This window comes from Carcharhinus amblyrhynchos, chromosome 14 (assembly GCF_965287045.1).
Source record: "Carcharhinus amblyrhynchos chromosome 14, sCarAmb.v2.hapA, whole genome shotgun sequence".
Classification (NCBI taxonomy): Eukaryota; Metazoa; Chordata; class Chondrichthyes; order Carcharhiniformes; family Carcharhinidae; genus Carcharhinus; species Carcharhinus amblyrhynchos.
In genome coordinates, this window is record NC_137337.1 from 64,810,727 (window position 1) to 64,837,279 (window position 26,553).

A 26,553-nucleotide genomic window follows, 5' to 3' on the forward strand; every position below is an offset into this window, starting at 1 on the left:
AAGGTGGCGAATGGGGTGCCAATCAAGCGGGCTGCTTTGTCCTGGATGGTGTCGAGCTTCCTGGGTGCTGAACTAACCCTGGCAAGTGGGAAATATTCCATCAAACTCCTGATGTGTGTCTTGTGGACAAGTTTTGGGGAGTCAATAGGTGAGTTACTTGCCAGAGAATTCCCAGCATCTGACCAGCTGTTGTAACGTTGTATTTAAATGGCTAGTTCCAGTTCAGTTTCTGGTCAATGATAACCTACAGAATGTTGACAGTGGGGAGTTCAATGATGGTAATGCCATTGAATATCAAGAGGCAATGGTTAGGCTCTCTCCTGCTGGAGATGCTCATTTGCCTGACAGTTGTGCGGCACGAATGTTAATTACCATTTGTCAGCCCAAGCCCCGAATATTGGCCAGATCTTGCTGCACATGGACACAGACCGCTTCAGTATCTGAGGAGTCACGAATGGTGCTCTGTGTTATCAGTGAAAACCCCCATTCCTGACCTTATGATGGAAGGAAGGTCGTTGATGAAGCAGCGGGGCCTAGGACACTAACCCTGAGGTGATGTCCTGGAGCTGAGGTGACAGACCTGCAACCACCACAACCATCTTCTTTTGTGCCACGTATGACTCCAGCCAGTGGAGAGATGTTATTAAAAGAGACTTGCATTTATATAACACCTATCTCAAACACATGATGTCTCAAAGCTCTTCCCAGCCAATGAGCCATTTTTCAGTTGCATTCAGGGCTGTAAAGTAGGAAATGTGGCAATGAATATTACACATAGCAAAATTCCACACACAGCCATGTCATAATGGAATTGGGGAATAGATGTTAAAATGGGGTCAGGGATAACAACCCTTTGCTTCTTCACATTCAATGCTATGGATCTTAGCCAAAAGAGCAGACAGAAGCCTGACTTAACACTTCACCTGAGAGAGAGCATCTTTGACAGTGCTGCACTGCCCCAGTACTGCACTGCACCATCAGCCTTGATTTCTGTGCTCAATGAGGTGGTACGATGGCATGGAGATTAGCACTGCTGCCTCACAGCGCCTGAGACCCAGGTTCGATTCCTGGCTTGGGTCACTGTCTGTGTGGAGTTTGCACATTCTCCCAATGTCTGCGTGGGTTTCCTATGGGTGCTCCAGTTTCCTCCCACAGTCCAAAAGGTGTGCTGGTTTAGGTGCATTGGCCATGCTAAATTCTCCCCCAGTGTATCCAAGCAAGCGCTGGAATGTGGCGACTAGGGGACTTTCACAGTAACTTCATTGTAGTGTTAATATAAGTCTACTTTTGACACTAATAAATAAGCTTTAAAACTTTAAACAAGTCCTGGGGTGGGACTTGAACCCATAACCTCGGAGCTGAAAGGCAATGTCACTCAGCCACAGCCGAAACAATGAGCTGCTTTATAGAAGATATGATGTGATCTGATGTTATCACGGCACAGAACTGATTATGCTGCAATGAATATTCGGTACAATACTATAAATATTGTAATATCCTACATTAAACATGTAGCTAAAAGCTGCTACTCAGTCTCCTGCCAGAATAATATGCAGCAACTCATGCAGATTTTTTCCAGTATAAATGTTGCTTTGTCCCACTGGAGTTGCTAACTCAGCAAAAAAGTAATCCATTCTTTGCCAACATGTGGAAACAAATTGCTAACAGTAATTCAGAGAACAAGCCTGAACAGAGCTGCCGTCCCTGAGACAGAACAGTTCCAATCGGGTTAGAAACCCTGTTCCTCTCAGACCCCACAGACCATATTACAGTGTCACCCCCACCCCCATCACCATGCCCTCTCCCTTTACCCATACCTGGGTTAAAAATCAGGCCTCCTCAGATACAGCACATTGGTATAAAGACCTCATTCCCACTGCCACCAGCACAACCCTTCATCTCTCACCCAACTCCTGCCAAATCCCGAGACAGAGTGAGACAAATTTATTACACGATGCCAACCCAGAAGTGACACAATTTTTCTTAAAAGGACTAATGGTTGGCACAGTGGTTAGCACTGCTGCCTCACAACACCAGGGCACTGGGTTCAAGTCCTGGCTTGGTTGACTGTGCGGAATCTGTACATTCTCCCTGTGTCTGTGTGGGTTTCTTCCAGGTGCTCCAGTTTCCTCCCACAGTGCAAAGGTGTGCAGCTTAGGCACATTGGCCATACTAAATTGCTCCTTCGTGCCCCAAAGATGTGTAGGTTAGATGGATTAGCCATGGTAAATGCACGGGTCACAGGGACCCGGGTTACAGGTGCGATGATTGGACCTGGGTAAGATGCCCTTTCAGAGAGTCAGTACAGACTCGGTGAGCTGAATGGTCTCCTCTGCACTGTAGCAATTCTATGATTCTAATCAGGGTGGCACAGTGGTTAGCCCTGCGGCCTCACAGCGCCAACAGCTTGTGTTTGATTTCCAACTTGGGTCTCTGCACGTTCTCCCCGTTTCTGCATGGGATTCCTCCAGATGCTCCGGTTTCCTCCCACAGTCCAAAAAATGTGCTGGTTAGGTGCACTGGTGCTAAATTCTCCCACAGTGTACCCAAACTGGTGCTGAAATGTGATGACTAGGGGATTTTCACAGTAACTTCATTGCAGTGTTAATAAGAGGTTTATAAGACGATGAGGGGGAATAGATAGAGTGGACGTGCAGAGACTATTTCCTCGGGTGGATGTAGCTGCTACTAGGGGGCATAACTATAAGGTTCATGTTGGGGGATATAGGAAGGATGTCCGAGGTAACTTCTTCACTCAGAGTGGTTGGGGTGTGGAATGCGCTGCCTGCTGTGATAGTGGAGTCGGACACTTTAGAAACTTACAAGTGGTTATTGGATAGGCACATGGAGCACACCAGAATGATGGGGAATGGGATAGTTTGATCTTGGGTTCGGACATACTGAGCACAACATTGAGGGCCGAAGGGCCTGTACTGTTCTATGTTTCTATGTTAATGTAAGCCTATTTGTGACGTGAATGAATAAATAAAATAAGCAAAATGAGGAGGGTGACACAACACCATTGGAAACGTGAAACAGGATTTTTTCCATGATACAAACTCCTGGATTGCTGCTGGTTAAAAGCTTCCAAACCCATGGCTTCCACCACCTAGAAGCACAAAGGCAGCAGTGACAATGGAAACACCATTGCTTGTAAGTTGTCCTCAAGCCGCACTGCATCCTGACTTTGAAATATATCAGCTGTTTCTTCACTGTTGCTAGGTCACAGAGGAAGTCTGAATAATTAAAAACTAGTGCTTAAATACAAGAGGCGATAAGAAAAGCAAATGGAAAATTTATCACATAGCAGTTTGAATTCAACAGTGAGCAAGTAATGCTCCAGTTTAAAGGACAGAATTTTCCCCACATCCCCGCCAGCATGGTGGGCTTGGGCGGGGTGGGGGGCAGGGGGGAGGGAGGCAATTCAACAGGAGGCCCAGAGATCAGTTTTACACCGGCGTGAATTTCCCAGGGGATCTTCCGTTGGTGCCCACTATGACAGAACAGGAAAATTATCGGAGACAGGCGTGAAGCTGGTTTGTATCCCATTAATGGGAGGCAGATTGGTATCTGCCCCTCATGCGCAATTCTCCGTGACACCAGTCCGGAACACATCTCAAACAGGGTGGCAAGGAGAAATCGGGACTCACCTGGACAACACCTGGAGCTGCCCCCAGGGTGGAGGCCACCGCCAACCCTGGAAGACCACAGCAGTGAGTGGTGTGAGAATCTATCAATGCCATCGAGGAGGTCCAGCTTCCAACCTTAGTGTTCTTGGAGCTCCATCTCCTTTCCTCAATGGTGGGTCAGTGACATTGGGCACCTTTTTAAATATAGCATCCAGATATGAAGGCTACATTCAAGTCCGCCCTGCCATAGAATCTAGCGCTAAACCCCCAGATGCATAATTAATGAGTGGGGGCTGGAAGATACGGCGCAGTATCCCGCCATCCAAAGTTTATTTATGAGTGTCACAAGTAGGCTTATATTAACACTGCAATGAAATTACTGTGAAAATGCCCCAGTCGCCACTCTCCGGTGCCTGTTCGGGTACACTGAGGGAGAATTTAGCATGGCCAATGCACCTGACCAGCACATCTTTAGAGTGTGGAAGGAAACCAAAGCACCTGGAGGAAAACCATGCAGAGAAAGTGCAGACACTGACCCAAACCAGGAATCGATCCCGGGTCCCTAGCGCTGTGAGGCAGCAGTGCTAACCACTGTGCCACCATGCATGGCCTCTGCAGTGGGAAACACTCCCCCTCCCACCTCCCCACCGCAGGACTTGGTCCCAGATGAGAAAATTCCATCCAGAGCTCCTATCTAGCCAACTGTAATCACTTCTAGGGCAGCTCAACTCAGGAAAAAGGGGTTTATAGAACTGCTTCACCACAATGATCTTACAGGGTTAAATGACAAGGACCGGTTGCATCAACCTTGGTCTGTGTTCCCCTGAGCTGAGAAGGTCGAGGGATAATCTAATCGAGGTATTTGAAATCAATAAGCGATTCAATACCACTCGGGAATGGGACACACCCCCAACAACCCCCATCCCCTTTCTTTCCATATCACACCAGGCTTGTCAGACACAGAGTACCCAATACACTCCAACCTCAAAGCAGACAGCACATGAATAAGATTGCACACCGCACTGCCATAGCACCAAAACCACAAAGATACAAGGGAAGATCCCATCACAAGCAGCAGATTACTGAGCAGTTCTGGTTATGTTCATCCCAACGTATAATTGCAACAGTCATGATTCAAGGGAATGGGCGCTATTAGAGCTAATTATAGTGGTTTCCATGACAACGCGCTTTATTCTCATGTTGGGAATGACAGAGAAGGACGTTTTGAGATGCTATTTTTAAAGCCTGCCCACGGTGAAACTACAATGGCCTGCGTGGTGCTTTTTTGATCCCACAGGGTCGGCACGGTGACACCGTGCTTAGCGCTGCTGCCTCTCAGCGCCAGTGACCCGGGTTCGATTCCAGCCTCGGGTCATTGTCTGTGTGGAGTTTGCACATTCTCCCCGTGTCTGCACTTCTTTCCGGGTTACTCCAGTTTCCTCCCACAGTCCAAAGATGTGCAGGTTAGGTTGACTGGCCGTGCTAAATTGTCACTTACTGTCGGGGGATTAGCAGGGTCAATATGTGGGGCTACAGGGATAGGGGTGGGTGGGATTGTAAAAACTCGATGGGCCAAATGGCTCCTCCTGCAATATAGAGATTCTATGGATTTTACACTCAAGTGTGTCAGAGCTTCATCAAGTGCATTTCTTACAGTGCTTCTTCTGTGGCCATATATACTGGTACTTGTCACATGGCTCCAGTACAGCAATACAACATGGCACCTGGTTGTCCATTCTCATAACCAATAATTCCTATTTCCTCATGAATAATATAACAGTCAGAGTGGAAATAACTGGATAATTTTACCCACTCAAACAACGATGAGACGAAGTACAGAATGAGTTGGAGAATCTGGCGAGCTGGTGCGATGGTAATAATCCCTCCCTCAATGCCAGCAAAACAAAGGAGATGGTCATCGGCTTCACGAAGCCGAGTGGAGAACATGCCCCTGTCTACATCAATGGGAATGAAGTGGAAATGGTCAAGAGCTTCAAGTTTCTGAGTGTCCAGATCACCAACAACCGGTCCTGGTCCCTCCATGCCAACGCTACAGTTAAGAAAGCCCACCAACACCTCTACTTTCTCAAGAGACTAAGGAGAAATTTGGTATGTCCCCTACAGCTCTCACCAACTTTTATAGGTGCACCATAGAAAGCATTCTTTCTGGTTGTATCACAGCTTGGTATGGCTCCTGCTCTGCCCAAGACCGCAAGAAACTATAAAGATTTGTGAACAAAGTCCAGTCCATCTCGAAAACCAGCCTTCCAATCCATTGACTGTCTACACTTCCCACTGCCTCGGCAAAGCAGCCAGCATAATCAAGGACCCCATGCAGCCCAGACATTCTCTCTCCCACCTTCTCCCGTCGGGAAAAAGTTACAAACATACCGAGGGCATGTACCAACCGGCTCAAGAACAGCTTCTTCCCTGCTGCTGTCAAATTTTGAATGGACCTACCTCGCACTAAATTGATCTTTTTCTACAGCCTAACAATGACTGTAACACTACATTCCGCACCCTCTCCTTTCTTGCTCCCCTATGTACTCTATGAACAGTATGCTTTGTCCGTAAAGTGTGCACGAAACAATACCTTTTACTGTATCCCAATACAATACATAAGACAGTAATAAATCAAATAAAAGCAAATCAATCATGCCTGGAGACAGAATTAGGATTGTTAATATGTTTTTAAAAAGTGTATCTTTTCTGCACTCATTGCTGGGGAAAGAAGTTGCTTTTTTCAAGCAGTCTTGTTGCCATTTTAGTCACAAATCTGTTTCCTGTAGCTGGATTTGTTCCAGCTTAGTGAATAAACTGTTGGTGGCGAATCCTGCCATGAGCCCTGCTGCCCCCCCCCTTCCGGGTACTCACAATTTTTCAAATGGAAAGCAGAAATTCTGAGGTCAGTCATCCACGTTCTCTCAGCGGAAATAAAGATGGCTGCCTACAATGACAACTTGTTGCCAGTCCATCGGTCACCGTAATGCCCGGGCAGAAGGGAGAGAGAGGGTGGGTGTGCCGTGTGGGGTCAGAGGTCGGGTCATAGGGCCGAATTTTCTTGGAGTTGGGGGAGACGCCCTAGAGGGTTCAAAATGGCGGCAGGACCCAGATCCGTAGGTCCCGCCCCAATTTTCCGCATTTCCACGATTGACAGCTGTGTGGAAGAGGGCAGGGCACAAAGCACACGCGTGGCATTTATAAATCCCCCAGTCATATCAAGAAGTCGCGATTCTCACTGTCAAAATGTGTAATATTCGCTGTGAGTCCTCCTCGACTTGGATCTGGAAACATGAACAGCTCTGAAGGCAAGGTAAAGAATTCTAAGCCTTGTTTAGGCTGCTGGTGAGGCCACACCTGGAGTACTGTGTTGTCCTTCTCTGAGGAACGCTATCCTTGCTATAGAGGGAGTACAGCGAATGTTTATGAGACTGATTCCTGGGATGGCAGGTCTGTCATATGAGGAGAGTCTAAGTCGGTTAGGATTATATTCACTGGAATTTAGAAGAGTGAGAGGGGATCTCATAGAAACTTACAAAATTCTAACAGGGTTAGACAGGCTAAGTTTTGCAAGAGTGTCCCTGACGGTGGGGCAATCCAAAACTAGGTGCCAAAGTTTGAGGATAAGGGGTAAACCTTTTAAAACTGCGATGAGGAGAAATTTCTTCACCCAGAGGGTGGTGAATGTGTGGAATTCACTCCCACAGAATGTAGTTGAGGCCAAAACGTTGTCTGATTTCAAGAAATTCGGATATAGCTCTTGGGAATCAAGGAATGTGAGGGAAAGGGGGGATCAGGATATTGAATTTGATGATCAGCCATGATCAAAATGAATGGCAGGCCAGACTCGAAGGGCCGAATGGTCTACTCCTGCTTCTAGTTTCTATGTATAGAGCTCCGAGAGGTGTCAGATTTCAGGCTGAATTTGCATTTGAGATTCACAAAGGAAGGAAGGTTGAAGAAATGGGAGCAGCAACCTCCTACATGTGGCACATTGAGGAAAGGGCAAGGCAGCAGAATAGGCTGGAGGAGCTTTGTACCTGGGCATGAGTGGGCAGGATCCCCAGGCAGACAGAGCGAGGAGGATGAGGAGGGTGAGATATTACCCTGAGTGAAGGGTCTACCAGAATGGATACAGCTTCCTCAGAATGACGGGAAAGCAGAGCAGACAAAGATTTAGAGTGTCTCGGGACGTGGTTGGAAAAGTCAGCGACCTGTTGGGGGGCAGACCTCGCTCCTTGAGCGACAACTGCCCAAATCCTGCCAGTTTCCAAAAAAACGTTACTCCTCAACTTTTATCTGGATCCTTCCAGAATTCTGCGGGATCTCGCAATCAGCCATCCATCAGTGACTAAGGCCATCTAGTAGGCTCGGGTAGAAAACTAAGTTCCCAACGACATGGGCCGGGATTTTCCCAAATAATTCTAAGTTGGCAACGTGCAGGAAAATGGGAGTAAATCCCTCTGATTTTTAGCGTGATTTCCAGAATGAATAGGCACTCTGTGCCTATTCCTGGCAGAATAGCGCTGAGTCGGCCATTGCACATCTGCCAATCTGTCAGAGCGGAGATCGGCGCGTGCGCAGTGGCCCCGCACTGCTGGCTTCCCGATCCTGGCCAGCCCTGCAACCCCATATCACTAGCCTTGCAGACACCTCCTTAGACAGTGCCAGCATGGCACCCTGGCACTGCCCAAGGACTCCCCTCCCCCCCCCTTACTTCCAACCACCTAGGGAGGGCCTCAATGGCCTCTCTTCCCTCCAGTGGGGTCAGGCTGCCTGTTAGTGGGGAGCAGGAGTAAACCCTGCTGGAGTGAACCACTCTCGACGGGGGCGGGCGATAGCTAGCGGGCCCGGAATACTCAGTCCTGGGCCCACTACTCGAGCAGAGTCGGGCTGGGAGAATCGTCCCCACGGAGTCCCAGAGCTAAAGGGCTCATGTCAATAGTTGGCTTTCCACAGAGGGTAGCGTGGTGAAACAGTGGTTAGCACTGGTACCTCACAGCGCCAGGGACCTGGGTTCAATTCCCGGCTTGGGTCACTGTCTGTGCAGAGTCTGCACATTCTTCCCAAGTCTCTGTGGGTTTCTCTCCGGGTGCTCCGGTTTCCTTCCACAGCCCAAAGATGAGCGGGTTAGGTGGATCGGCCATTAGCCCTCAGTGTCAGGAGGACTAGCTGGGATAAATGCAGGGTGAGATAGGGATAGGGCCTGGGTCGGTACAGACACGATGGGCCAAATGGCCTCCTTCTGCACGGCTGGATTCTATGACGTGCGAGGCATGGTAGATCGCACGTACATCACTATCAAAGCACCAACAGTGGAGGCTCACAGAGATACGGACAGAAAAGTCTTCTCATTCTCTCAACGTGCAGCTTGTGTGTGACCACAATGGGGTTTTCCTGCAAGTCTCGGCACGATTCCCTGCAAACTGCCGTGATTCTCACATCCTGAGGGAGTCAAACCTGCAGGCCTACACCTCAGGCCTACACCTCAGGCCTACAGCTGGGTACTGGGTGACAAAGGTTACCCACTGAGGAGGTGGGCAGCTTACTCCATTGCGCAGAGTGGAAACGGTGCCGGGAAACCGTGTCATCGCAGCACTCACCTTCAAGGCACTACGTAAATGCAATTCTTTCTTCAACTAACGATGGCAGCTAAACAGCCCCACCTCCTCCCCCTCCCCATGTTCATCTGGTACTTATTAGTGAAGTAGTGATTAGTGCCTCGAAAACGCTGGTTGTGCACCGCGGGGAGTGACGAGTCCTGAATAAACCGCAAATACAGGAGGTATGTGGAGACGGCGCAAGGCTCAGTCGGTGATGGCCGAGGAAGGAAATGAAACGGTGAGTGAGGCAGAGAATTCCCAACTGAGGAGCTCACCCCATGTGTGGGCGTATTGTGTGAGTGAGAGAGAGAGAGAGAGAGAGAGGGAGAGAGAGCAGCGCTCAACAACAACAACAACTTAGACTTCCATAGCACCCTTTCAGCGCATGCCTTGGAGTTTCACAGCCAATGAGTCCCGGTCGCTGTTCCCGTGTAGGGAAACGCAGTGGCCATTTTGCAAACAGCAAGCTTTGACAGACAGCAATGTGCCTCGCTGCCAAACTCCCCCCCCCACCCCCCCACTCTGCCATGTGAATCGAGAGAGTCCGCTGTGAACTGAAGGCGCAACATCAGTTGGTCAGGAAGCAGCAAAAAAAAACCTATCTTTGGCAATCTGGACTGAAATAAAGGCAAGGTGCAATTTTCGGAGGGTCCTCAGGGACGCCAGTGGAAACAGCATCGATTCCTTTAGCTGCAAATCAGGTCGGTTTTCCAACATATTTATTACTCATTTGTGGAACATGGGTGTCGCTGGCTGGGCCAGCATTTATTGCCCATCCCTAATTGCCTCCTGAACTGAGGGGCGTGCTAGGCCATTTCAGAGGGCAGTTGAGAGTCAATCGTATTGCTGTGGCTCTGGGGTCACATGTAGGCCAGACCGGGGTAAGGATGACAGATTTCCTTCCCTAAAGGATGTTAGTGAACCAGATGCGTCTTTCCAACAACGAGTTTCATAGTCATCCGTAAGACCATAAGATAAAGGCCATTCAGCCCATCAAGTTTGCTCTGCCATTTAATCATGGATGATATGGTTGTCATCCCCATCCTCCTGCCTTCTCCCTTGATCTCCTTATTGATCAAGAACCTATCCACCTCTGTCTTAAAGACACTCAATGACCTGACCTCCACAGCCTTCTGTAGATTCTTAATTCTGCATATACTTATTGAATTTAAATTCCACCATCTGCCGCGGTGGGATTCAACCCCAAAGGATTTAGACAGAGCATGGGTCGTCTGAGGCACGGTCATTTGCGAGATGATCAGGAGGAACTTCAGATGTTTGCGCAAGTTCCCCACACCTGGGGGTATTTCTCACCTCATGTCTTGATCTGTAGTAGATTAATAAATAGATATTGATTGCAATGATCAGTTAACACCCCATTCTATTGTATCAGGCACCTGATAGTTAGTAGAAGGTTATGATGTGGAGAAGGTTAACCATGCTGACCCCTTGGTCTTTTTGTTGTCTGGAATTCCTATAATCCTATTGTGAAGCTGATGGCAGACTCAGAAATAAATCCCATTGCCAATGAGAGACACGGAAGCATCCAGCGAAGACCATGGACTGAATTTGTCATCATGACATCGGGTGAACGCCTTAATGTCTTCTCCACAAAAGATCATCTTAATATTCTGTCCAGGCAAACAGGCTATCTTCCAGCCATGGATATTGAATAGTCATTGAATATTGGTACAAAAGAAGAGGTCACCTGACCTCCCGGCTCCATTTTGCTTCAAAGCAGAGTGTCCATCCTCCATTTTGTTTTACAAATAAAGTGTCCACTTTCCACAAGTCCATGAGTTTAATTGCCTGATGTCCGACATGGCTTTTAACAAGCTGGCCAATTGTTGGCCGGGGTGCAGTGCCTCATCCAATTAAGGCCAATTGGACATACAAGGCCCGATTTTGGGCGCGAAAACTTGGTAAAGTCGGGCGTGAGGCGATTAGCAGGATCCACGTCTGCGCAGATGCCCACTTTACCAAGGCCCGAAAATGGCAGTGACCTGAACCATGCCTGAAACGGGCGTGACGTCATTTTAAATGCATTTGCATGTACTTAAATTGACTTAATGAGCTGGACGCCCAAACTTACCTGTATTTCCCCCTTTACCATCGCGTTTGCCTGTCCAGATTCAGCACGAAACAGACATGCTCAACAAAGGTCTGTTCGGGCGCTCCAGCTTTGAAAGGGTAAGTTCAGAGCTTTCAACATCTCTCTGACTCAGATCGGTGGTTGGGGGAGGGGGACAAGATCATTCTCTGGTGGTGGGGGTGCGAAGGGAGCAGGAGGCAAGTCAGATGTATCTCTGGTGGGGGGAGGGAGGAGGGAGGCCTGATCATTCTCTGGTGGGGGGAGGAGGAGGAGGGAGGTCCGATCATTCTCTGGTGGGGGGAGGGAGGAGGAGGGAGGTCCGATCATTCTCTGGTGGGGGAGGAGAAGGGAGGCCTGATCATTCTCTGGTGGGGAGAGGGAGGAGGGAGGCCTAATCATTCTCTGGTGGGGGGAGGAGGGAGGCCTAATCATTCTCTGGTGGGGAGAGGGAGGAGGGAGGCCTAATCATTCTCTGGTGGGGGGAGGAGGAGGAGGGAGGCCTAATCATTCTCTGGTGGGAGGAGGGAGGCCTGATCATTCTCTGGTGGGGAGAGGGAGGAGGGAGGCCTAATCATTTCTGGTGGGGGGAGGGAGGAGGGAGGCCTAATCATTCTCTGGTGGGGGGAGGAGAAGGGAGGCCTAATCATTCTCTGGTGGGGAGAGGGAGGAGGGAGGCCTAATCATTCTCTGGTGGGGGGAGGGAGGAGGGAGGCTTAATCATTCTCTGGTGGGGGGGAGGGAGGAGGGAGGCCTAATCATTCTCTGGTGGGGAGAGGGAGGAGGGAGGCCTAATCATTCTCTGGTGGGGGGAGGGGGGAGGGAGGAGGGAGGCCTAATCATTCTCTGGTGGGGGGGAGGGGGGAGGGAGGAGGGAGGCCTAATCATTCTCTGGTGGGGGGGAGGGAGGAGGGAGGCCTAATCATTCTCTGGTGGGGGGAGGGTGGAGGGAGGCCTAATCATTCTCTGGTGGGGGGAGGGTGGAGGGAGGCCTAATCATTCTCTGGTGGGGAGAGGGAGGAGGGAGGCCTAATCATTCTCTGGTGGGGGGAGGGAGGAGGGAGGCCTGATCATTCTCTGGTGGGGGGAGGGAGGAGGGAGGCCTAATCATTCTCTGGTGGGGGGAGGAGGAGGAGGGAGGCCTGATCATTCTCTGGTGGGGGGAGGAGGAGGAGGGAGGCCTAATCATTCTCTGGTGGGGAGAGGAGGAGGAGGGAGGCCTAATCATTCTCTGGTGGGGGGAGGAGGAGGAGGGAGGCCTAATCATTCTCTGGTGGGGAGAGGGAGGAGGGAGGCCTAATCATTCTCTGGTGGGGAGAGGAGGAGGAGGGAGGCCTAATCATTCTCTGGTGGGGGGAGGAGGAGGAGGGAGGCCTAATCATTCTCTGGTGGGGGGAGGAGGAGGAGGGAGGCCTGATCATTCTCTGGTGGGGGGAGGAGGAGGAGGGAGGCCTAATCATTCTCTGGTGGGGAGAGGAGGAGGAGGGAGGCCTAATCATTCTCTGGTGGGGGGAGGAGGAGGAGGGAGGCCTAATCATTCTCTGGTGGGGGGAGGGAGGAGGGAGGCCTAATCATTCTCTGGTGGGGGGAGGGAGGAGGGAGGCCTAATCATTCTCTGGTGGGGGGAGGAGGAGGAGGGAGGCCTAATCATTCTCTGGTGGGGGGGAGGGAGGAGGGAGGCCTAATCATTCTCTGGTGGGGGGAGGGAGGAGGGAGGCCTAATCATTCTCTGGTGGGGGGAGGGAGGAGGGAGGCCTAATCATTCTCTGGTGGGGGGAGGGTGGAGGGAGGCCTAATCATTCTCTGGTGGGGGGAGGGAGGAGGGAGGCCTAATCATTCTCTGGTGGGGGGAGGAGGAGGGAGGCTTAATCATTCTCTGGTGGGGGGAGGGTGGAGGGAGGCCTAATCATTCTCTGGTGGGGGGAGGGTGGAGGGAGGCCTAATCATTCTCTGGTGGGGGGAGGGTGGAGGGAGGCCTAATCATTCTCTGGTGGGGGGAGGGAGGAGGGAGGTCCGATCATTCTCTGGTGGGGGGAGGAGGAGGAGGGAGGTCTAATCATTCTCTGGTGGGGAGAGGGAGGAGGGAGGCTTAATCATTCTCTGGTGGGAGGAGGGAGGAGGGAGGCTTAATCATTCTCTGGTGGGGGGAGGGAGGAGGGAGGCCTAATCATTCTCTGGTGGGGGGAGGGAGGAGGGAGGCCTAATCATTCTCTGGTGGGGGGAGGGAGGAGGGAGGAGGGAGGCCTAATCATTCTCTGGTGGGGGGAGGGAGGAGGGAGGCCTAATCATTCTCTGGTGGGGGGAGGGTGGAGGGAGGCCTAATCATTCTCTGGTGGGGGGAGGGTGGAGGGAGGCCTAATCATTCTCTGGTGGGGGGAGGGTGGAGGGAGGCCTAATCATTCTCTGGTGGGGGGAGGGTGGAGGGAGGTCCGATCATTCTCTGGTGGGGGGAGGAGGAGGAGGGAGGTCTAATCATTCTCTGGTGGGGGGAGGGAGGCCTAATCATTCTCTGGTGGGGGGAGGGAGGAGGGAGGTCTAATCATTCTCTGGTGGGGGGAGGGTGGAGGGAGGTCCGATCATTCTCTGGTGGGGGGAGGAGGAGGGAGGCCTAATCATTCTCTGGTGGGGGGAGGGAGGAGGGAGGAGGGAGGCCTAATCATTCTCTGGTGGGGGGAGGAGGAGGAGGGAGGCCCGATCATTCTCTGGTGGGGGGAGGGTGGAGGGAGGCCCGATCATTCTCTGGTGGGGGGAGGAGGAGGGAGGCCTAATCATTCTCTGGTGGGGGGAGGAGGAGGGAGGCCTAATCATTCTCTGGTGGGGGGAGGGTGGAGGGAGGTCCGATCATTCTCTGGTGGGGGGGAGTAGCGGAGGAGGCCAAATCGTTCTCTGGTAGGACGGGCGGGTGGTGGGGGGGGGGCATCCACTGCCACTCTGTGGGTGATCGGTGGGGAGAAAGGGGGCAGGGGGTCGTGATCGGTCTGAGTAGCGGGGAGGGGGTGGGTGGATAAGGGGGACAGTTATGTTGTGGGGGGGGGTGGGGGGGGACCATCACTCCCGGGCCACTTTATCCACTTTCTGCAGCCCGGGAGCGATGTGACAGCGGAGCGATTTTCAATTTTTTTGTGACCACGGATGCGCTGTTCAGAGCTCCGATCGGTCCAGGCCTGATGAGCCCTGCCCACAGCGCCATTCAGACTCACGATCTTATTTTAAGGCCAAGTGCTTAAAGGGGGGAGTCTGAGAAACAGATTTCCAAGTCGGTTCTGAATTGTGCCCAGATTCAGCACTTAGAATGAAAATGGTAAAATTAGGCTCACTGATTGGAAAATTCTAATCGGCGTTTACAGAGTGGGCTGGCTGTAACAGGGTCTTTAGTTGCTCTAACAGGCTACCAGATACTCTGCAGACAGGTAGCTTTGATCACCCTCACACTCCCATCCCTCAGCTCAATCCTCCCTGAACAAAAAAGACGGTGCGCCCCAGCTGGTAGAGTGAGAAACTCTGGGCTGGCCCACCTCCCATTCTGCCCCACATGCTAAACTCAAAGTGACAAGACCGCTCGTACTCCTGTTCCCCAAAGAGGATGTATTTTTGTATTTTTATTTATCGTGTAAGACCACTATCTTCCTGTCTAATTGTGCAAGTGACATATTGAAGGGCAGTCAGTAAGATCGGGAGGTCTGTGAAAAGTAGACGTCGGCATGAACTATGAGAAACAGTAAAGGGTTTCTTCCTTCCCTGCCCCCTTTCCAAACTGGGGCCTGCCTGAGGAGGGCATATTCAAACCGTATATCCCGAATCACAGGTCTGGAAAGAAAGTTGGGAGCAAATTGTGGAGCAGATTCAGAGTTTTTATACAAGAAGCAAACCATACAACAGGGGGCGGCACGGTGGCACAGTGGTTAGCACTGCTGCCTCACAGCGCCAAGGACCTGGGTTCAATTCCGGTCTCAGGTTACTCTCTGTGTGGAGTTTGCACATTCTCCCCGTGTCTGCGTGGGTTTCCTCTGGGTGCTCCGGTTTCTTCCCACAGTCCAAAGATGTGCGGGTTAGGTTGATTGGCCGTGCTAAAATTGACTCTCATGCCAGGGGACAAGCAGGATAAATATGTGGGGTTATGGGAATTGGATCTTGGCGTCAGTGCAGACTTGATGGGCCAAATGGCCTCCTTCTGTACTGTAGGGATTCTATAATTCTATGAAAATTCCACATGGATAACAGTGACAAGCCTTTTTATTAAACCTAATGACTCAGAAAAGGTCCATAGACTGCTCAGGCCACATTCTCAATCAATGGGTCATCTTCTGATTCAATAACAAGTTCCTTGAAACAACAATCAAGTTAGTTCCTGTCATCATGTTGTCTAAATTGCAAAGCTATGACTCTGAATCAGTCACTGTGGTTTCATCTGGAAGGCACTTCCTTACACCATGCTCCATCTGTTCAACACTCAATGGTAATCTGCGAGGTTTGTATCAAGATAGCTAAAGAACTGCCAATTTCAATTAACCCTCACACCAACCACATTCACCACTTCAACAGGAACCCAGGACCCAACTCCAGAGAGTTCAGGGTCTCAGCGATATCCCAAAGTGCCTGGCGTACAACAAACTGTTTTATTACTTTACAATTAAGAGCATCGATCTTAAGACCCTTGATCAAGCAGCCAGGTCATTATATTAAAAAGATAATCCTGCACTAAAATAAAAGCAAAATGCTGCAGAAGATGGAGATGTGAAATAAAAACCAGGAGCACCACGTGGCACAATGTTTAGCACTGCTGTCTCACAGTACCAGGGACCCGGGTTCAATTCCTGGCTTGGGTCACTGTCTGTGCGGAGTCTGCACGTTCTCCCCATGTCTGCGTGGGTTTCCTCCGGGTGCTCCGGTTTCCTCCCACAGTCTGAAAGATGTGCTGCTTAGGTGCATTGACCATGCTAAATTCTCCCTCAGTGTACCCAAACAGGCACTGGAATGTGGCAACAAGAGGATTTTCACAGGAACTTCATTACAGTGTTAATGTAACCCTACTTGTGACACTAATAAATAAACTTTAAACAAAAACTCTTCCCTTGAGAAGGGTCGCTCTGGACTTGGGATGTTAACTCAGTTTCTCTCTCCACACGTGCTGCCGGAGCAGCTAAGATTTTCCAGCACTTCGGATGGGATTTTTCTATCCCTTTCATGGTGGATTTTCCAACGGCAGAGGCAGCTCACCATTGGATGGTGGTGGGATCTTCCAGTCCCGCCAATGTCAATAGTGTTTTGTGTTGTTTGCCTGCTGCAGGGTGGTTAAGATCCTGCGAGTGGGAAGGGCTGGAAAATCCAGCCCCTTCTGTTCTTATTTCACTGAAACTCGTGTTTTTATGATGTTTGTGTCAGGGTTGGCGCTGGAGGGAATTTTGTTTTTTTTTCTCCCAATCTAATCTCTGACTGTCAATGTAAATATTTGAACCCAGTCCTCTGGATAACATTAATAAGACACCTCCCCATTCTTTACCTCCTCCACCAATCTCAATCCTACTCTTCAGCTGATGCAAAGACTGGCGTGAGGGCAACACTCCAGCTTAATGCCAAGCAAAGGGAAATCCTTCCTCTTGAGCTTGAATGGAAGCTACAGGCCACACAAGCCTTCACTGAGGACCTTGACTTCAGAACTAAGTGAGAGTCCTGAAGTCCCCTGGCCAGCACTGGCTCGGTGACCTTACCAATCATAGCCTCAAATTGGCTACTGCCCAGCCCTCCGTCCAATTAAATTTGAGTTTATCTATTTGTGTCCCAAGTAGGCTTACATTAACATTGCAATGAAGTTACCATGAAAATTCCCTAGTCGCCACACTCCGGCATCTGTTCGAGTACACTGAGGGGTAATTTACCATGGCCAGTGCGCCTAACCAGCACTTCTTTTGGACTGTGGGAGGAAACTGGACCATCCGGGAAACTGGGCGGCACAGTAGCACAGTGGTTAGCACTGCTGCCTCACAGCTCCAGGGACCTGGGTTCAATTCCAGTCTCGGGTCACTGTGGAGTTTGCACATTCTCCCCATGTCTGTAGGGGTTTCCTCCAAGTGCTCTGGTTTCTTCCCACACTCCAAAGATGTGGGGGTTAGGTGGATTGGCCATGCTAAATTGCCCCTTACAGTCAGGGGATAGCAGGGTAAATATGTAGGGTCAAGGGAATAGGACCTGGGTGGGATTGTGATCAGCGCAGGCTCAATGGGCCAAATGGCCTCCTTCTGCACTGTAGGGATTCTATGATTCTGTGATCCACCCGGAGGAAACCCCTGCAGACATGAGGAGAACGTGCAGACTTCGCACGGACAGCAGCTCTGCTGGCCCAATCAAAGGCCCACCAACTCGGGAGTTGGCACTGCTGAGGCAGTTGGGAAACCTCGGCGAGTGACAGCCAACACTGCGGCAAAGTGAGGCAAATGTCACATGTTCACAAGAACGTAGCAAAGTTGGACTTTTGACCTCCTTCCCCAAAATATTGGTTTATTTTCCATTGACATGGACTTGCTGGTTAGAAAAAACTCCAGCTGAGCAAATCCTCAGTGAAGCCATAGAGGTTTACAGCATGGAAACAGGCCCTTCAGCCCAACTTGTCCATGCTGCCCGTTTTTTCAAACCTCTAAGCCAGTCAACTTTAGCCACACAGCAGGCAAATTATTACAAACATCACTGGGTGTGTGACACAGAATTTGGGTAGATGATGACATGTCTGTCCACCAGGCACTGACTCAACTTTAGCCCCACCTGTACCTGAGCCAATGCATTCCCAGTGTGAAAAGAGGTTTCCTAAACTTTCCTGCTGGAGGGCTTCCCTTAGCATTTATTCTTAGAACTGGGCCAGTAGCTTCCAACAGATGCATTTTTGTAACATTTTTGATCTTCCTTGCTCATTTTCTTATGGCAGGAAGTCAGTCATTCCATCTTATCCACAAATGCAATCAAATCACACCCGCACTGCATGCCCGCAGTGGCCATTTTGTAGACAATAATGTCTTTGGTTTCATTGGTCATGACCTCACAGAATTAGGAGCCTCTCAAGACTGATCCCTCATCTGAACCGTGCCCGGAATAAAAGTCAGCATTTTCAAATTGTCAACCTGCGGGGCTAAGTGTGTTTCCCAACCTCCTCATGGCTGTCAGCCATTCTCAACTTACAGGTACAAGACGAAGAGGAAAATAAAGAAGTAAAAATGGAGATGACTAGAAAGAGAGGGACAAAGAGGCAAAGACAGGGGGCCAGATTAGCAAAGCGGGTAAGGAACCCAACACCTGGATGAATTCCAGATTCTAACTCTAGCCCTGAACTCTGGCAACACTACTTTTAAAGATCGTTAGGCTAATTGGGTAGGCGGTACTCAGCTCCCAGTTAGAAACATCAGCTGCTCCGGGGGGGGGGGGGGAGGCGTAGCTAGCAGCAAATGCAGGCAGCAGCCATAGTGGGGACTGCTGGAGCCTTGCTGAGAAGGAAAAGCAAATCCTAGAGGGCCAGAAGGTGCAATATGGTCCTGGTGCCAAGTTGAGGTAAAGCACTTGACTCAATGTTTATTGATCCTTCAAATTTCATGAGTAGTTACCAGTTGAAAGAAACTTTATTTTGCCCTGTGGTGAGCTGACAGTGATTTATACCAAACTGTTTGGTTTGGTCCAGAAACAGATCAGAAAACCCATTTTTGCTCTGGACAAAGCTCCCAGCAATCTCCTTAAAAGACCAAGAGGGGCATTAATTGGCAGTAAGCAGGTTTAATATAGCAAACTGTCCCAGAGGTGGAAAGGTCCAAGTTCCTCTCTTCTGAAACACAATTTCCAAATCGCACCCACATCTGTTCTCACCCCAACTGGCAACTGAAAATCCAGTCGTATACAGAAAGACTGTGTGGAGTGTAGGCAATTAGTATTTCAGAGAAACAAAACAAATTCTGGACAGCAATGGGAGGTGAGTTTATTACCTCAATTACTCAATACACGCACGTACACGGACACACACATACACGGACACGCACACATGCAGGCACGCGCACATGGACACATGCACAGACAGACACAGACATATGGACACACATACACACACATGGATACACCCACAGACACACACATGGACACACAAACACTCATGGGTACATACATACATGGATGCACATGGGCGCACACACATGGCACATGGACACCCACAAGTACATACACACACATCCAGAATAATTGGAATCTGTGGCAATTGTCTATCTGAAAGAATAGAATTGAATTATTTTTCCTCACTTGCAACCAAACAGGAACAGTGCATAGCGACACATCAGATAACCCTCACCTCGCTGAATAACAGCTCCAGACAACTTACACAGTGAGGCCTAAGTGAACTGAAATATCCTTCAGTTTAATTTCAATATTTAACCCCTGTAAGTACCTATATGTGTGTATGTGTTAGAAACATCTATTTGTTCCAACTGCTTACATCACATGGATATGTTCCATATATAAATCATGTTGCTTTTAAAGTTGTGCCAACAGCATTGTGGAAACAATAGTTTGCAACAGCCCTGAATAGGAACATATTGAGCCTTTGGCTTTTCAGAATCTTTGGAACAGCCTCCTTGGACAGATCATTCTAGGGGCTATGGAGTTGTCTATTTCCAGGGTCAAGTTTTAGCACAGAAATGACCAAAATTTTCATTGGTTGCATATCTCCTTTCACCTCCTTGCTGGGATTGCTCATCAAGCATTGACCAGTATCTCTCTGCAACCTGTGGGATGGGTGGAATGGGTCACACACAGTTGCTCATTAACGTTCTTCCCCTAATACCTGGGTACAGCCACTAAGCTGCAGCAATCTCTGCATTCAAATTAATATATCAATGCAAAATATACATGCAACTTTAGATCACCATCAAATCCAATACATTTAGCTTCCCAATCTACTGGGTCTTTGTTTAGATACCAACATTGCGTATAAACCCAGTGAAAGAGGGAAATTCTCCATGTGAACATCTACTCACCCTGATGGATAGGCTACAAGTCCTGTCTTCGGGTCACATGCAAGTCCCCTACTTCCAGACACAGTGATTCCCAGCACTTTCTCCAGAACCACCTGCATGGAGAGAAATACAGGTCATTGAGAATTGGAAAACCAATCCCAGATCTAAAGAACCTGGGCAAACCCATCAATCAGCCCAGCTGATAGATGCCAGTGTATGTGGGGAGTCACATGAGGCTCTGTTATGTTGGAGAAGACATCAACGAGGGAAATAAAGAAATCACGGAAGAACCACATTGGCCACAAGGCCAGCAGTTTACTGACTGCTGTCCTATCTCCCACTCTCTGTAAATGTGAGCTCATTTCAAATCCTACTGCTGTGTCCCATCTCATACCCATTCACACATCACCCTGTGTTTGCTGACCGGCAATGGTTCCCTGGTCCCAAACACTTTGGGCGGGATTTTGTGGCCACGCTCATCCCAAAATCCCGTTCAAAGTCAACAGATTTGTGCATGGTCCACCCCCCCCACACCCACTACAATACCCGTGGTGGGCAGGAAGGAAAATTCCCCCTTTGTTCTAACTCATATCCAATCGCACATTACCCCTGTGCTCGCTGGCCAATGATGGTTCCCTGTTCCCAAACACTTTGATTTTAACATTCTGATAAACATGTCCAAATCATTCTGAGCCTCTGTAATCTCCTTCAGTCTGATAACTACCCAAAAACTCTGAATCTTCTAATTCTGACCATCATGTCATTCCTGGCTGCTTTTGGCTTGTTATATGGGATGGGGCTAGGCCAGCATTTATTGTCCATGCCTAATTGCCCTCGAGAAGGTGTTGATCAGGCACCTTCTTGAATCGTTGCAGTCAATGCTGTTAGGGAGGGAGTTCCAGGATTTTGACCCAGTGACAGTGAAGGAAGAGCGATATATTTCCAAAGCAGGGTTAAGAATGGCTTGGAGGAGAACCTCCGGGAGGTGGTGTTCCCATGTATCTGCTGCTTCCTTCCTTCTAGGTGATAGCGGTCATGGGTTTGGAAGGCACAGTTGAAGGAGCCTTGGTGTGTTGCTCCTTGTAGATGGTCCTCACTGCTGCCACTGTACATTGGAGATGGAGGGAGTGAATGTTTAAGGCAGTGGATGGGATGCCAATGAAGTGGGCTGCTTTGTCCTGGATAGTATCAAGCTTCCTGAATTTTGGAATTGCTCTCATCATGGGTAGTGAAATGCATTCCAATACACTCCTGACGTGTGCCTTGTAGGTTGTGGACAGATTCTGAGGAGGTGAATTAATTGCAGCAGAATTCTGACCTCCCCTTTTAGCCACAGTATTTATATGACTGATCCAGTTCAGTTTCTGGTCAATCATAAACCCCAAGATGCTGACAATGAGGGATTCAGTGATGGTAATGCCATTGAATGTCAACAGGTGATGATAGGACTGTCTCTTGTTGGAGATGGTCATTGCCTGGCACTTGTGTGGCGTGAACGTTACTTGTCAGTTAACTGCCCATACCTGAATGTTGTCCAGGTCTGGCTGCATTTGGACACGGACTGTTTCAGTGTCTGAGGTGAATGGAGCTGAACATTGTGCAATCATTGGCCAACATTTCCACTTCTGACCTTATGGTGGGAGGAAGGTCATTGATGAAGTAGCTGAAGATGGTTGGGCCCAGGACACTCACCCTGAGGAACTCCTGGGAGCTGAGATGATTGAGCTCTAGTCACTACAATCTTTGTTCCAGGTATGACCCCAACCAGCAGAGAGTTGTCCCCCTGATTCCCACTGACTCCAGTTTTGCTAGGGCTCCTTAATGCCACACTAGGTCAAATGCTACCTTAATGTCAAGGGCTGTCACTCTCACCTCGCCTCTGGAATTCAGCTCTTTTGTCCATGTTTGAACCAAGGCTGTAATGAGGTCAGGAGCTGAGGGACCCTGGCGGAACCCAAACTGGGCGTCACTGAGCAGGTTATTGCTAACACTGTTGATGACCCTTTCCATCGCTTTACTGATGATCGAGAGTAGACTGATGGGGCGGTAATTGGCTGGGTTGGATTTGTTCTGCTTTTTGTGTACAGAATATATCTCCGCAACTTCCCACATTACCGGGTAGATGCCAGTGCTGTAGCTGTACTGGAAGAGCTTGGCTAGGGGAGCAGCTAGTTCTGGAGCACAAGTCTTCAGTACTATTGCTGGCATATTGTCAGGGTCTGTAGCCTTTGCAGTATCCTTCAGCCATTTCTTGACATCATGTGGAGTGCATCAAATTGGCTGACATCTGTGAGGCCGGGAACCTTTGGAGGAGGCCGAGATGGATCATGGATGGACCTTGTTATCTAGGCCCTCACTCTAAAATTCCCACCCTAAACATCTCCACCTCTCTCTCCCTTAAGACACTGCTTAAAACTTGGTGCTTCGACCCTCCACTGGCAATGTGGGTGCTGTGCTTTGGTGCACCACCCTCCCCCTAGCCTCACCCCCACCCACAGAGACCAGTGCCTGAGTTGGCTCTGGCTGGGAAGGAACATCCTATACCATGACTGGATGCTCCTCAGATGCAGTGGGCACTGGCGGAGGGATAGAGGAGCTGCTGTCCTCACAGTGCTCTGAGGGAAGCCCACAGAGACGGCAGAAAGCGTTTGCACCTCCCTGCTCACCACTAATGGATGGCTACTTATCAGAGAGACTTAGTGCCTCATTTATCTCTCACACCGGCAGTGACCTCCAGAGGTCACAGCCTGACTGCTGACATGCGGGTCAAAGTGTGACCCCTGAGGGTGTCCCTGAAGCAGTTTCTCCACATAACTCACTACTCTTTCAATGGAGGAGGCCCAGTGCTCAGGGTCAGCACAGTGTTTGTGTCCCGCATGTGACAGGCACCTTGGCACTCAGTCCCTCAGGGATCTCTGCCTGATCTCCCCGTGCATCCCACTGGACATTAAAGCATCTGCCAACCTCCAGAGGCTCTTCATCTGCCTCGGACTCAGTCCTGCTCTCCAGCGATGCTCCTACTCAGAATCCTGGGAGCTCCCTGCCTCGGCCACCTCCCCGAGCGAGTGCAACGTGCCCTCACTACTGCGCACTACCCCGTGGCCTGATGCCCGCCGACATGCAAGTATCTGAACTGTGCCTGGTTCCAGAGAGAGGGCATGACCCTGGAGCAGGAGTGATTTCTTCCTGGCAGCTTAAAGGGGGTCCTCGAGGTCACCGAGGCCTATCTATGGAAGGAAGGAAAAAGATCAGTGAATTCAATCATCCCCGTCACTCTGCGTGCTGGCAGGCTGCAGAGACAATGGAGAGATGCTGTGTGTGCCATCTACATCGCAGCTTCAGTAGACACTCTGGCTGTGGTAGCTCACCTTCTGATGACAGAATTCTGTAATATTGCCCATACCCACAGCACATGCATGTGTGACCTGCACCCTTATCTTCATCCCAGAACACCCCACCCCTCACCACGACCCGCAGGAGTGAGCTGGCCGCTGGCACTATAGTTCCAGTAGATCAGCAGATTTGGAACTGCCCACCAGTTCTGTGGCGCTGCGCAGAGTGGTGGCTTGTCTTCTTCTGACAGGGAACATTATAAAGCCTCATTTGTGCTTTGCCTTCCTGTAGGTCCAAACCAGCGGGCCCTACCCTGGCATGTAGTGGGCCATTACACCTCATCTTCCAATACACTGAGGCTAATCATGTTGCCAGTCCAGCCTTGGCAGGGTAGGCTTCAGTGCCAGTTGGCATACACACTCAGACCCTTGAGCTACCCAAAGAACGGACATCTGACTACCTTTCCCTGCGCAGGTCCATGTCTTCGCTGAACTTATCCTTGTTGACCGCAGGAGATCATTGAACCTTTAGTGGCCCTGTAGCCATATGCAGCAAACCACATCCTGCCCACTGACCTGGTAGTGACCTTTGCCCAAGCCTTCTTGCTCAGGTGGGGTGGCCTTGCCTTGTCATTCCTGGGCATGAGAATTTGCCAGCTGGCATTGGCCTCCTCCTCTAGGATTCCCAGGCACTGATTGGAGGAATGGGGTCAGAATGCCCACCCCACCAGCCCTCCCACTTTCCAATCACACCAAGAGCTAAGGCCATGACTACAGAACAGGGACAGTTATTGGATTCCTTCCAGGTCCCTCCGTCAGCCTCCCCGACAACTCCTAACAGCCTTCAGAGAGAGGCCTCCCCCTCCCCCTCTCTGCTGTGCCCCCATTGGACTCACAGCCCAACATGCTCCCATCCCCCGCACGGTGCAAACCCAACCGGTAGATGCAGTTCACGCTGGGCCTTAACTGGTCACCTAGTGTAATACCGCGTTAACGACGCGATCTCAGTCAGGAGTGGAATTGCACCTGCTCCCAGATACCCAGCCCAAAGGTAAAATCCAGGCCCCAGTGTGGCTAGATTGGGAATGCCAACGGTGAGTTTACCAAACCGGTTTGGGAGGTGTGGTTGATGCGGGAATGAAGTCACACACAGGTCAGATCGAGCAGGATTATTTCGTGAAAGAGAACGAGGCACCAGTTGGGTTTTACAGCTTCATGGTCACTTTTCCCAACATCAGTGTTTCACCTGCACGTTTTTCCCATCTGAATTCAATTTGTTAGAATCCCTACAGAGGCCATTCGGCCCATCGTGTCTTCACCGCCAACAATCCCACCCAGGCCCTATCCCCATAACCGCACGCATTAACCCTGCTAATCCCCCTGACACTAAGGGCCAATTTAGCATGGCCTGTCCACCTAACCCACACATCTTTCGGACTGTGGGAGGAAATCGGAGCACCCGGGGGAAACCCCGAGGAAACAGATCCGGGAAGAATGTGCAAACTCCACACAGTCACCCGAGGCCGGAATCAAACCCGGATCCCTGGCACTGTGAGGCAACAGTGCCAACCACCCTGCTGCAACTGTTAATCCAGACCTCTTGCTTACTTGTCCAGTAAACTAACCACTAAACTATCGTACCTCGGCAGTCTTATGCCATTCTTTTCAGCTACACTCTAGATCAGCTCTCTCGGAAATCTGGCATATATAAATTTCAAAGACCTGACTGACAAAGTGATTCCTGCACACACAGGTACAAAATAATGAGGAGAGAAAGCCAAGGGCCCTGAGGGGGTTACGGTTATTCTGGATCGCAATTATTTATAAACCACTGGGAGCGACATGTGATCAGTAAGCAGAACGAGAAAGAAAGAAACATTGTCAGATGGCGAGAGATAGAAAGACAGTCAAATTAGCACGGGGAGTTGTCCCAGAAACGAGAAGGATTGAAAATCTGTGGTTCGGGTTGTCAGGGATGCAGCCCACAGTACAGGCTCCACCAGAGAAAAACACAGTAACAATGGAGAAATAGGAATACTGGCCCAAACTGTTTATTCCCTATTGAGAGTTACAGGGTCAACAAGAGGACATCTCATGCGTGTGGGATATTCATTGGGTACATCACAGGGCGTAGCTGTGGGGAAACACACAGAGACATTCAAAGGGTGGATCAGTCCGCAACACTGAAAGGAATATAAGCAGTGATTGACAAATAGGAAAGGGTGAAGATCTGTCAGGATTATAAACAAATCTCCTGGGCTAGTTCTGTTAATATCTGGGAATTTTATTGCTACAGTAAGAAGTCTGACAACACCAGGTTTAAGTCCAACCGATTTATTTGATAGTAAACTCACTAGCTTTCGAGGTTCTCCGCTTCGTCAGGTGAAGAGGGGAACTTCGAAAGCTTGTGAGTTTACTATCAAATAAATCGGTTGGACCTTAACCTGGTGTTGTCAGACTTCTTACTGTGTTTACCCCAGTCCAACGCCGGCATCTCCACATCATGAGTATTATTGCCATCCATCCATCCTTGGGGCTGGAGTTGCTGAAACCTCCCTCTATCCCCTTCACCTCTAAGATCTGATTAGCTGTAAAGACTCGCATTCCAATCATTATTTTGTAAATTGAGTTTGTATCCTTATGTGCTCTGTTTGTGAATAGAACTTCCACTCACCTGATGAAGGGGCAGTGCTCCGAAAGCTAGTGGCTTTTGCTACCAAATAAACCCGTTGGACTTTAACCTGGTGTTGAGAGACTTCTTACTGTGTTTACCCCAGTCCAACGCCGGTATCTCCACATTGTGAATAACGTACCCAGGCAGGGGGTACTGAGGGATGGAGGGGGGAAATGGATCAGTTGGCACATGTTGAATCTACGCATTAAATATGATGGATTCCTGAGGCAGGTCCTGAGTTTGGGGGG

At 49.8% G+C, this 26,553-nt stretch overlaps 1 protein-coding gene across 2 annotated transcripts in view; it reads right to left on the bottom strand.

The window, feature by feature from the left end:
* The window catches only part of mapkbp1 (mitogen-activated protein kinase binding protein 1), a 191,496-nt gene that overhangs the window by 151,512 nt on the left and 13,431 nt on the right, over positions 1-26,553 (bottom strand). For both annotated transcript variants that reach the window (XM_080203018.1, XM_080203017.1), the window contains exon 2: positions 20,321-20,412. In XM_080203018.1, the coding sequence (XP_080059144.1) occupies positions 20,321-20,412 (92 nt within the window). The remainder of the gene's footprint in view (positions 1-20,320; positions 20,413-26,553) is intronic.